Below are 12862 nucleotides of genomic sequence, written 5' to 3' on the forward strand. Positions count from 1 at the left end.
CCAGACTGGCCACAAACGCAGAGATCCACCTACCTCTCTGCCTCACTGATTGGTTTAAAGGCATGGGCTAACCTTTTTTTTTTTAATAATTAAATGTATGTATTTTATTTTTGTGTATGTTTGCCTGAATGTGCACCACCGGCGTGCCTGCAAGATGTCAGAAGAGGGTGTTGGATGCCCTGAAACTGGAGTTATGGATGGTTGAGCCATTTTGTAGGTGCTAGGAACCGAATCCAGAGTCTATGCAAAAGCACCAAGTGCTTTCAACTACTGATAATCTCTCCAGAGCTCCGCCCCCTGCCTCCCCCGCCCCCCGTTTTCCTTCTCCCCTTACCCCTGTGGCCTGTACTGCCTCGCCCAGCTCTGCTTTTTTTGGGGATGGGGGGAGGGGGGCTTCAAGACAGGGTTTCTCTGTAACAGCTCCGGCTGTACTGGACTCGCTTTGTAGACTAGGCTGTCCTCGAACTCATAAAGATTCGCCTGTCTCTGCCTTCCAAGTGCTGGGATTAGAGGCACGCACACCACATGCAGCCCATGCGGAATTTAGTATGTATCCAAGGCTGACCCTTTAACTGCTTGTCACAAAAACCTCCCAAATGCTGGATTTATTGGCAAGTACCATCATATCTGGCTTGCATCTGTCTTAATATTTTTAAGATACAGAACTGCGACTAACTGGGTGCTGCGAACAAGAGCCGTAGAAAATGCCGTTTGTGTAGCAAACCCATTTGTACCCCAATGAAATCCTGTATTTTGGTAAGATTGAGGGGATATGGGTTTGTTGTACTGTATATTTGGTGACAAAATTTTTTTAATGCCCACTAGCAGCAAATAGCCTTAAATTATTTTTAAAAGTATGTCACTCGGGGCTGTGGTGGTGCGCACCTTTAATCCCAGCACTCAGTAGGCAGGCTGATGTTTGTGAGTTCGAGGACAGCCTGGTCTACAAAGTGAGACCAGAACAGCCATAGCTACACAGAGGAACTCTGTCTCGAAAAATCAAAAAAAGAAAGCTTTGGTTAATGGTACACCCATTTATGTACGTGCTAGCCTCGAGATATAGTACGTGACCGCAGAGCTTTGCGAGTCAGCGCTAGGCGTGGGGCGGAGCCGAGTGTCTGTCAGCTGTGGGGGCGGGGCTGCAGGGTCGCGCCCCGCCCACCGGCGCCATCTTCCTGGGCCCGGGCGGGGCACTGGGCTGTGGGCCGCTGCTGGGGAAGGAGCGCGGGCTGTAACCCGGACTCGGGTTCAGAGGTACGGGCACAGGTGGACAGAGACAGGGGTGGGGTGCCGGGGGCAGACACCGGGAGAGAGCCTGGCGGTGCCAGGCAGCCCTCGGCACTCATGCGGATCCTTCCTACCGACACGCTGCCTCGATCTGAAGAGAAGTCCAAGTTCTTTTTTAATTTTTCTGGCAAAATAACTTTGGAAATCTGCCGTATGTTTTAGGATCGAGACTAACAGGGAGAGAGAGGTCGTAGGTTTGTTAGTGGTGCGCAGTGGGCAGGGTAGGCCACGGTGTTTGGGGAGGCGGGGGCTCTAGTCTGTGGCCGACTGTCTCCAAGAGTGTGTTGTGTCTTCTCTAGGAGGCCTCTCCCGGGGGCCCAGGACTGCTGGGGCACAATGGAGCCTGCAGCGCGCCCGGTGGGCAGCAGCTGTAGCAGCCCTGCAGCACTGTCCCGGGAATACAAACTGGTGATGCTGGGTGCCGGCGGAGTTGGGAAGAGTGGTAAGTAGCCTTTAACACTGGCCGGAAAAGTTTGAGAAGCCATACCCGGCCTAGATGGGTAGCTGGCTCTTGTGCAAAGTTGATAGTTAAAGACTGCGCAGCGGTCACCGTCACGACTTCCATTTCTTGTTTTGAAGCCATGACAATGCAGTTCATCAGCCACCGGTTCCCAGAAGATCACGACCCCACCATTGGTAAGTCAGAGGCTCCTTTGTATTTCCAGACACATCCCGTAAAAGTACGTGAGTAGATTTAAGGTTTAAAACATAATATTCTTATCCTAAGCTCTTGTGTGTATGCAATCCGTACTTACAGAAATGAGAATAAACAGTTTAGTATTGTTTTAAATTTTAGCCTTCATATGTGTATGTGCCATCTTTAGTCTTCGGATTTAGTTGAGCATTAATAGACAAACTTTTTTTTTTTTAGGGATGGGTACTGTATTGCTAGATTAAAGTTTAAAGGTTACTCAAGGAAACCTTTTCTTGCTATCACTTCTAAGGGTCTGACATGAGACTAATCCTGAAGTGTGAGTCAGCTGGTTTGAACTTCCACAAAAGGAAGCAGAAAAACAAGTAGAGCCAGCCTACTGACCTCTTAGAAGCACTCTTCCACTTGAAGCGCTCCATTTGTCTCCTTGTCCCCGCAGCTCGTCATGTAGTGGTGTCTTCTCCTGTGTCCTTGTGTTCTTAGGCTGTCAGTGTCGACTCGGCAGAAGGCCAGTAGGGACTGAACCTGAGACTTCACAGCAAGTGTGCAGGCAAGGGCTCTACCACTGAGCTGTATCCCCAGCCTTGTTTTGTGTTATTTGTTCTAATTTCTGTTGTGTTTTTCTTTGATAAGAGATCAAAGCCCAAGCTAGCCTTGACCTCATAGCACTCCTTTTGCCTTAGTCTGGGATTAGAGGCCTGGCCCGCCTTGCCCAGGTCTGTGGGCTGTCCTGTTGCTGTTGTTATTAACTGCTGTCTTCTATAGACCACAAATGTCACTCATTCCTAAGTCATAAGGAAGCAGTTTCGATTCTACTTGATCATATAAGTAGGGCTGAGGAGGGGATAGAGCTCTGCCTGGAACAGGGAGTGATGAGGATCTGGAATCCCATCCCTTGGGAAACAAAGGCAGGAGTGTGACTTCACCACCAGGCTGGGTTACGCAAAGGTTGGCTAAGGATGCGTAGGAAGATCCTCTGTGAAAACAGAACCAAAAGCCCGCCCTTCTGCTCCTGTGGTCACTTCACTGGGTCACTTCACTGAGCGCATGCGCCTGTGGGTTTGGGCAAAATGGTAACACTTCTTGTTTTCAGTGAGTGGTGTGGGAGTTATTTATTTTTTGTGTTAGGGATCAAGCCCAGGGCCTCACACAGGCTGGCTACATGCTGTACCCCCCACTGCACCCTAGCCCTGCCATATCAAGGTTAGAACATTGTTTCAGGGACTCAAACTGTAGTGTGGCGACTCGATGAATAAAAATCAACTCAGGGGCTAGGATCCTTTACTTAGTTCCCGGCGGTAGCTGGAGGCCTCCTACCCGGGGCTCCCAGTGCAGAGCTCACATTCAGAGCCATCCTACCTTTACTGAGGCTTCACTAAAGGGAAACTGTCGCTGCCGGGTGGCCAGGCAGGGACACTGTCTACCCTCTTGCTGCAGGATGAGTGTCTGCCACCCCTGCCTTCCTGAACTGCTGCTCCTGGGTGTGGAAGCCTGGCTGACAGCTTACCACACCCACCTAGTTGTTCTGCCCTTGTTTGTGGTCAGAACCAGCCACACCTAGAGATTGGCTGGAAAATGTCACGTGTTCGCCTCAGTTGGCCTTGAGCTCAGGCCTAAGGGTCTAGTGGCCCAGGTCCTAACCTCAGTCCTTGGTAGAAGGGTAGAAATGTTCCTGTGCCTCCTTTATTCTACTCCTATACAGGGCTGTTTGTTTGCTTGTCTGTTTTTCGAGACAGGGTTTCTCTGTGTAGCCCTGGCTGACCTATACTCGCTTTATAGACTAAGCTGGCCTCGAATTCACAGAGATCTGCCTGCCTCTGCCTCCCGAGTGCTAGGATTAAAGGTGTGCCCCCCCCCCCAAAAAGGGTGTGTGCCACCACCCCCGGCTGATAGTCTTTAATTTTAACATGGTAGCTAACATTCAGTGTAGTGCAGTTCACTGGCTGCCATGTGGTTTGAGATGTGAGCTGCCAAAACTGCAGTAGCAACCTGGGTAGATGTGTAGATCTGCCACTGGAGAAAGCCATGTAGCCCTGGGCCTTACCTAGTGGAAGAGTCAGGGCCTGAGGCTGAGGAGATGTACCATCTGGTAACTCTCAAGAAAGAAGGAAATCCAGCTTTTCCCAGGTCTCTTTCACCGAAAACAAAAAAGTACTTATATAACCGTGGTAAAAGTGCCCACCCCAAAAGCCTGGTGACCTCGATTTCTGCAAAACCCATAGAAAAGTCGAAGGAAAGACTTGACTCCACAAAGTTGTCTTCTTGATCTCTATGTGCACGCATACATGCACAGACATGATATAATATCCCTTATTTCTCTTTGGTGTGTGTGTGTGTGTGTGTGTGTGTGTGTGTGTGTGTGTGTGTGTTGACAAACTGCTTAACCACAGTGCTTGGGGTCAAGCCCAGGACCTTGGGCATAGTAGAAAAGCATCCACTATCAAGCTACATCCCAGCTTTCTTATTTTTAATGCAAAACTCATATTTTTTTCTACCTTAAGATACTTTATTTTTAAAAGATACTTTCATTGGTCTGTCTGCATTGTTGTGGGTTGAATTCAAGGCCTTATGCATATTGTGAAAATCCTCTGCTATAGGTCTATGCCACTGCCTCATAAACTGCTTTTTCTTTACAGGTTATTTTTATCTTATGGGAATGAGCATTTGCCTGTATGTATGTCTGTACACACTGTACCTGGTGCCCGGCTTTCTTCTTTATTATTTTAAGATTTATTAGCTGGGCGTGGTGGCGCACGCCTTTAATCCCAGCACTTGAGAGGCAGGACAGTCAAGGCTACACAGAGAAACCCTGTCTCGAAAAACCAAAATAAATAAATAAAAAAAATAATAATAAAGAAGAAGAAGTCAGGCTGGGCGTGGTGGCACACGCCTTTAGTCCCAGCACTTGGGAGGCAGAGGCAGACAGACCACTGCGAGTTCGAGGCCAGCCTGGTCTACAAAATGAGTCTAGGAAAGCCAAGGCTACACAGAGAAACAAACCCTGTCTCCAAAAAAAAAAAAAGAAGAAGAAGAAGTCAGGTGTGATGGCGCGCTTCTATAGTCCCCGTACTTGGAAGTCTAAGGCAGTAGGAGCTCTTGGAAGGAGGAGTTCAAGATCAGCTGGACAACATAGAGACCTCATTTCTTTGTGTTTTGACAGTGGGTAGTTTTTAGGGTGGGAATTGAATCAGGGTCTGTGTAGCTCACACTGGCCTTGGAGCTGAGGACTTGCTCCTGAGGAGCTGCGCCCCACTTCCAGCTTAGCGGCACACATCTGCTGAGGAAGGGTGATGGTACATTCAAGGGCTAGATTGGCTTATTTAAGACCTTGTCTCAAAAACAAAATGTACCTGGGCCTGAGGTTACAGGTCCCCGAATGTTTCTTGGGCTGCTGAGGCAGGAGGGTCACAAGTTCAAGGGCCATCTATTGGACAGCCTAAGTCCAAGACTAGCCTGATCAGCTTAATGTGACCTCTCACAAGTAAAAAGAGCCTGGCATAGTGGCTCGGCCCTGTAATCCTGGCATGTGGGAGGCTAAGGCCAGAGGATTGCCACAAATTAAAGACTAGAACAGTGCCACAGTGTGAAACCCTGCCGCAAACCAAAACAGTACGAAAGAGCTGCCTGCATAGCTCAGTGATGGAGGCCTGTCTGTCAGAGGCCTCAGGTTCTGTTTTCAGTGTTTTAAGAAGAAAAAGTGTCAGGATGCAGAGGCAGGCAGATTTCTGTGACTTCCAGTACAGCCTGGCCTACATATTAAGTTAGCCAGCCATGACTACATAGTGAGATCCTATCTCAAAAACAGAAAGTAAACATTGGCTGGAGAGATGTCTCAGAGGTTAAGAGCCCTGACTGTTCTTCCAAAGGTCCTGAGTTCAGTTTCCAGCAACCACATGGTGGATCACAGCCATCTGTAGTGAGAACTGTGCCTGCAGGTGCCCATGCAGTATAGAATGCTGAGCCCTGCGCACCTCCTTAATCCCAGCAACCTGGGGGGCAGAGGCAGGTGGATCGCTGTGAGTTCAAAGCCTGGTCTACAAAGCAAGGCTAGGACAGCCAAGGCTATACAGAGAAACCCTGTCTTGAAAAACCAAAAAATAAATAAAAAAAATAATAAAAAATGCTGTATAAATAGTAAATAAATTAATCTTTTAAAAAACGTAAACAACAACAAGAAAACCCCAGGTGTGGTAACTCCCACCTAAACCCAGCACTAGGGAGGCAGAGGCAGGTGGATCTCTATGAGTTTGAGGCCAACCTGGATCCAGGACAGCCAGGGCTACACAGAAACCCTGTCTGAAAACAAACAAACAAACAAACAAACAAACACAAACAAAAAACAAAACAAAAGACCTTGAGTTTAATCCTCAGCATTGCAACTAACAGTAATATGCAGAAAGGAACTTGGTTTTGCAATGAAGTGTAGAGTAATGTTAAATCAGAGCATGGCTCCTCCAGCAAGAGATCATATCCAAAGACCTTCTAGGTCTGTGTGATCTGGCTGGAATTCAAACACGCCTTTAATCCAGGGGACAGAGACAAGCCGATCTGAGTTTAAGGCCAGCCTGGTCTAAAGCAAGTTTCAGGTAAAGAAAGGCTTAGATCCAGGCGTGGTGGTACATGCCTTTATTCCCAAACAATGAAGGTCAAGTTAGTTTGTAGAAGGAAGCACCCAGGTTTGAAAGTGATGTCTAACTGAGTGGCAGGAAAAGTGACGAATCAGAGAAGATTTGACAGAATAGGATATGCCCAACTCTCAGAAGAGAGAGGATAGGGAAGCTACTTAAGGGGCAATGGGGGGGGGGTAGTTTCACTGGGACAGTAATAATAAGAGAGACAGGTTGTAGAGAGAGAACTGAGGTGAAGACCGAAGGAGCCAGGAGATTAGAGCAGATTGCTGGAGTTAGTTTCAGGTCAAGCAGCAAGCAATTCAGGGGCCGAGAGAGAAGCCAGGTTGAAGAACTCAGCGGGGAGAGGAGTTAGTTGAGTTGAATGAGCCAGATGTGAGCTCAGAAAGAACAAGAAAGGGTAAGTTTATTCAGCAGTAAGTCTCAGAGCCTGGAAACATTCTAGGCCTAGGTTAGATTGTTCGGAGGCTAGGAGCTTCCGGGTAGGCCTAGGTTAGCAGACAGAGGCACTAATTCTCTGAGACAACAATTGAAACAGGCAAATCAAAGTTCCTTTGACAATGAAGGGATTATGACATTTTTAGGAAATAGTAGACTTGTAAGGGATGCTTCACTGAATGTGATGCCCACATTGGCTGTTCTCACAGGGTCCCAGATTCAGTTCCCAACACCAGCATGGCAAAGTGTCCATGTCTGGTGACTTGAACCTTTAACCCAGCACTTTGGGCTGAGGTGAAAGGAGGAACCGCAGCATATGCTGTGCACATGGGCCTTTGAGTCAAGAGTCCTGGTATTTAATCCTGCCTCCCTCACTAAATTAGCCTTTTATCTATTTGTTTGTTTGTTTTTAAGACAGGGTCTCACCTGTAAGTGTAGTTGGCCTCTGCAGCCCCCTGTGGTAGGGTTAACAATGTGAGCTACCACACCTGGGTGACTTTCATTTGCAGTAAAATAGAAATAGTAATTATTGGTTTTTGGTTTATTTTGTTTTGGGGTTTTTGTTTTGTTTTGTTTTCAGTCAGGATTTCTCTGTGTAGTCCTGGCTGCCCTGGAACTTGCTCTGTAGACCAGGCTGGCCTTGAACTCAGAGATCTGCCTGCCTCTGCCTCCCAAGTGCTAGGAATAAAGGCATGCACCACCACCTGGCTGTTTGTTTGTTTTTTTGAGGCAAGGCTTCTCTTGTTCTCTGGGCTGTCTTGGACTCGCCTCTGCTTCCTGAGTCCTGAGATTAAAAGCATGGACCACCACTTCTGACTTGAAATAGGAATACTTTTGTTTGTTTGTTTGTTTTGAGACAAGGTTTCTCTGTACCCTGGCTGTCCTGGAACTCTCTTCATAGACCAGGCACAGACTCTAAGCAAGCCCTAATTAAATGCTGTTTTTCATAAGAGTTGCTTTGGTCATGGTGTCTCTTCACAGCAATAACACAGCGGCTAAGACCATCTCTTTCTTTCTTTCTTTTTTCCTTCCTTCCTACTTTCCTTCCTTCCTTCCTGTTTTTAAAACAGCATCACCGGGCGGGGCGTGGTGGCGCACGCCTTTAATCCCAGCACTCGGGAGGCAGAGGCAGGCGGATCGCTGTGAGTTCGAGGCCAGCCTGGTCTACAAAGTGAGTCCAGGATGGCCAAGGCTACACAGAGAAACCCTGTCTTGAAAAAACAAAACAAAAAACAAAAAACAAGACAGCATCTCCATATGTGGCCCTAGTGATGTAGAGCTCTTTATATAGACAAACTGGGCTTGAATTCACAGGTTGGCCTCTGCTTCTTAAATGCTCAGAGTTCACTTTTAGGTAGATTTACAGCTGTGAATACGATATATGACCACTCATGAACAAAGAACAACCTTACTGGATACCCTAACCTATATATTTTGATGGATTTAATAGCATCCTGAGAAAATTGGGCACATGGATGCAACTTAGGGCCCAGTGAGATGGCTAAACGCATAAACACTCTTGCCCTGCTAGCCTAGTGACCTGATTCCCATCCCAAAGTGTATAAAGGTGTAAGGAAAGAGCCAGCTCCAAAGAGTTGACCCTGACCTCCATAGGCACACACACACACACATGTACACACATACACATCAGTAATAATAGAATGTTAAAAAGAACTTGGTGGGCTGGGGAGATGGCTTGGTCATTAAAGCATTTGCTGTACAAATCAGAAGCACAGTTCACTTCAGACCCTCAGACCAGGTACCCGGGTTACATGACCCAGCCTCCAAAGTGAAAGACGAGGAGGCTCCAGTGTGCAAGGTACCTAGCGAGACTCTGGGACTCCACACACATTTGGGCATCCTTACCTTTCCATGTGTGCATTTCCACACACATTAGAACAAGCATAGAAAGAAATTGGGTAGGGCCTGAGACTATTGCTCAGTGGTAGAAAAGTTGCCTAATGTTTGAACCCCAGGATGCGAGGTCTGGTTCCATCAAAATAGACAAAACAAACAAATAAATAAAGCCTGGATGGGGGCTGGGTGTAGTGGCTCACCCTTTAATCCTAGCACCATGATTAAGATGCCTACCTTGCAGCACTCAGGCAGAGGCCCGTGGTTCACTGTGGGTTCAAGGCCAGCCTGGTCTACAAAGTGAATCCAGGACAGCCAAGGCTATACAGAGAAACCCTGTCTTGAACCCTCCCCCACCAAAAATAAAAAATAAAAAACTGAGTGGGGCCAGCTCTTTTCTAGGACAAAGTCAGTACTTCCTGCACGTGTGGGTCTTTGGTTTGGTTTGGCTTTTGTTTTTGAGACAGCGTTTGTGACTGTCCTGGAACTCTCTCTGTAGGCTGGCCTTGAATTCACAGAGGCCTTCTTCCTCGGTGTCTTATGTGCTGGGATCACAGGTGTGCACCACTACCATCCAGCGTGTTCTCATAATAGCCCTTTCTTCCCTCCCGTAGAAGATGCTTATAAGATCCGGATCCGAATTGATGACGAGCCTGCCAATCTGGACATTCTGGACACTGCTGGACAGGTACTAAACCCAGGGCTCCGTGAGGAGACTGGCCGCTAGGAAAGCGGAGCAGGCTTCTTGGACAATATCACTAGTTTGTCTCTCTTAATTTTTCATGCTCTGCCTCAGGATAGCAGGTAATTAACATGCTGCTTCTTTACTCTAACGTAGCCGGTGCGTGTGTGGCGGCTAAGTTGCAGCGATGCATTATGGGCCTTTCTTTCCCTCCAGGCAGAGTTTACAGCCATGCGGGATCAGTATATGAGGGCAGGCGAGGGATTTATCATCTGCTACTCTATCACGGATCGCCGAAGCTTCCATGAGGTTCGAGAGTTCAAGCAGCTGATTTACCGAGTCCGACGCACTGACGACACACCTGTGGTTCTTGTGGGCAACAAGTCTGACCTGAAGCAGCTGAGGCAGGTGGGAAGAAAGTGTCTGTAGTGCTATGGGTAGTTACCTGTTTCTTGGTTTGTAGATTGCTTGGCCTTAAAATAGAGAATGAAAATTATTCTCTTCCTAGCCTTGGAAATATCCCTCTATCTATTAATTTCCTGTTACTTTAGGCAAAATCTGGATTTTGAAAATCAGTGCATGGGACTTTAGACAGGCAATAAGCTATCTGTGGCGTGTGTCTTTAATCTCGGCGCTTAAGAGGGTAGACAGGAGGATTGCCATACATGTGAGGCCAGCCTGGGCTACGTAAACCCTGGCTCAGTCAGTCTACAGCAGATGGCAATAGAATAGCCATTAAGTAAAGAATCATGAGCTGTTAGTTTTGTAAGTCTTCAGAAATGATGTTTGGATGTGGTTTAATGGTAGAACTCCTGCCTAGCATACACAGGGGCCTGGCCGAATCCCCAGTAACACAAAGTAACGTTTTAAAAATTAATAAAAGTGGGCCAGGTGTGGTGGCACACACCTTTAATCCCAGCACTCGGGAGGTGGATTGCTGTGAGTTCGAGGCCAGCCTGGTCTACAAAGTGAGTCTAGGACAGACAAGGCTACACAGAGAAACCCTGTCTTGAAAAACAAAGAAAAGAAAAGAAAGAAAATTAATAAAAGCTAGGGAGAAAGAAAAAATCTAGGGCTCTCGAGATCTCAGATAGTAAGTAGCCTGCTTTGTCTTGTAACCCAGTGGCCTAGAGAGAGAGAGAGAGACACACACACACACACACACACACACACACACACACAGAGAGAGAGAGAGAAGCAATTCCACAGAGTTGGCCGTTGACCTTCACATAAGTGCTAGGGCCTCACACACACACATTGTACACAGACAATAAAGAAGGACTTTAAAATAGCCCAGCGTGGTGGCGCACGCCTTTAATCTCAGCAGCACTGGGGAGACACAGACAGGCTGATCACTGTGAGTTCGAGGCCAGCCTAGTTTACAAAAGTGAGTCCAGGACAGCCACGGCTACACGGAGAAACCCTGTCTCAAAAACCTAAACAAAACAAAATAATAACATTAATTAAAGCCTCGGGGCTAGAGAGCTCACTGAGCAGTTAGAAGCAGTGGCTGCTCCTGCAAGACTCCTGTTCCACTGCATGTATGTCTATACATGTATGCAAAACATCCATACACATGAAACTATAAATAAAAATATAAATAAAAAAACTAAGCTAAAACTTAAGAAATAAGTGTTTGTGTTGCTGTAGGAGGAACTGATTCATATTTGTGATGCACTTCCTGAAGGTGGTTATAGACCCAGCACTTGGGAGGCGGAGGCAGGCTGGGAGTTCGAGGCCAGCCTGGTCTACAAAAGGAATCCAGGACAGCCAAGGCTACCCAGAGAAACCTATCTTGGGTGGGAAAAAAAAAAAGATCTTCTGCCTGAGTTCAGTAGTTTCACAGCCAGGAATGGTGGCGTGTGCTTATAACCCCAGCACTGGGGAGATAGAAACAAGCAGACCCATGAGTTTGCTGACCAGCCTGCTTGGCAAGCTCCAGGCCAATGACAGACCTCATCTCAGAAAAGAAAAGAGGCATCCCGTGGGGAGTTCAGTGTCGGCCTAACATCCAGGAAGCTGGATGTGGTGGTGCATGAGGCCAGGTCTACAAAACAGGTTCCTGGACAGCCAGGGTCACACAGAAACCCTGTCCTGAAAACCAATTTTTTAAAAAGCTATGCAGGAATCCCTAGGCTTTATCCCTTACACTGCATAAAAGCAGGCACAGTGGCACATTCTTACAACTCCATCACTGTGGATGTAGAGGCAGAAGGCTTAGAAGTTCAGAGTCATGCTTGGCTGGCCTGGAGTATAAGACTCTGGTTTTTTGTTTTTTCAAGACAGGGTTTCTCTGTGTAATAGCCCTGGCTGTCCTGGACTCACTTTGTAGACCAGGCTGGCCTCGAACTCACAGTGATCAGCCTGCCTCTGCCTCCCCAGTGCTGGGATTAAAGGCGTGCGCCACCATGCCCAGCTAAGACTCTGTTTTGTTTTGTTTTTGTTTTTGTTTTGAATCTTGAAAACAGACTAGAGGTTGAAGTGTATAGTTTGAAGTCATGTGGTTTCATTATCTGTGCCTCAGTCACACGGGGCTGCATGCTCTGCTGGGACCCTGCAGGCAGGAGGGGCTGCCCTGCTAAGGAAGCCCATCCACTCCTCTGAGAGCCCTCACTGCAGCTTGCCTTTGTGCCCTTGAAGGTCTCCACGGAGGAGGGGCTGTCTCTGGCTCGGGAATTCAGCTGCCCCTTCTTCGAGACCTCCGCCGCATACCGCTACTACATTGACGATGTTTTCCATGCTCTTGTACGGGAGATACGGAAGAAAGAAAAGGAGCTAGTACTGGCCATGGAGAAAAAGTCTAAACCCAAAAGCAGCGTGTGGAAGAGGCTGAAGTCACCATTCCGGAAGAAGAAAGACTCTGTAACCTGAGGGAGGTGTGGCGCGTCTGCTGTGAACTGCCGTGCTCCTCGAAGCAGTCCAGTAATCTGCAATACTGAGCATGCTGTTTGCTCGCTCCTGCTATGATGGTTATTCTAGCTGTCCCTGGCGAGGGGACACGCCAATGACTCGCTACCTAAGCCCTTCTTAGTGACTCTCGTTAGCCCATCAGGGCGCCGGCTGCTCCCTAATCGGCACAATAGAATTTGGCCTGCCACTGTTCTGGTTACGTTGCTGATGTAAATTGTCTATGCCCAGGCACATGTGTATACCGCATGCACTTGACTGAGTTTCCAAAAGGAGCTTTGTGTTGCATCCTTCCTTCCGCCCTTCAACTTGAGCTTCCCGGTGCTGTGTGACGGAGGGCCTCTGCCTTGTTTAGCCACACTGTCCACCCTGGAGACAGCCGAAACTGAATAGGGACACTAGTGCTAAAGAGAC

At 47.8% G+C, this 12862-nt stretch overlaps 1 protein-coding gene across 4 annotated transcripts; it reads left to right on the plus strand.

Moving 5' to 3' along the window:
- Positions 1–1128: 1128 nt before the first annotated feature.
- On the plus strand, positions 1129–12783 carry Rit1 (Ras like without CAAX 1). Of its 4 annotated transcripts, XM_051157485.1 has the most exons (6): positions 1130–1254; positions 1587–1729; positions 1867–1923; positions 9474–9547; positions 9758–9949; positions 12182–12783. In XM_051157485.1, exons 2-6 carry the CDS (start codon positions 1624–1626, stop codon positions 12410–12412), a joined length of 660 nt encoding a protein of 219 aa, XP_051013442.1. In that variant the 5' UTR covers positions 1130–1254; positions 1587–1623; the 3' UTR covers positions 12413–12783. The 4 variants fall into 4 exon arrangements, with proteins under 4 accessions (XP_051013443.1, XP_051013442.1, XP_051013446.1 ...); XM_051157486.1 differs by lacking the exon at positions 1867–1923 and having other exon boundaries at positions 1129–1254; XM_051157487.1 differs by lacking the exon at positions 1130–1254 and having other exon boundaries at positions 1716–1729; positions 9762–9949.
- Positions 12784–12862: the final 79 nt, after the last annotated feature.

Source organism: Acomys russatus, chromosome 15, assembly GCF_903995435.1.
Source record: "Acomys russatus chromosome 15, mAcoRus1.1, whole genome shotgun sequence".
Classification (NCBI taxonomy): Eukaryota; Metazoa; Chordata; class Mammalia; order Rodentia; family Muridae; genus Acomys; species Acomys russatus.

Coding starts and splice junctions, on each gene's coding strand:
- Rit1 (XM_051157485.1), top strand. CDS start 1,624: ATGGAGCCTGCAGCGCGCCCGGTGGGCAGCAGCTGTAGCAGCCCTGCA. Junction 1,730..1,866: donor CGGCGGAGTTGGGAAGAGTG/GTAAGTAGCCTT, acceptor CTTGTTTTGAAG/CCATGACAATGCAGTTCATC. Junction 9,950..12,181: donor ACCTGAAGCAGCTGAGGCAG/GTGGGAAGAAAG, acceptor GTGCCCTTGAAG/GTCTCCACGGAGGAGGGGCT.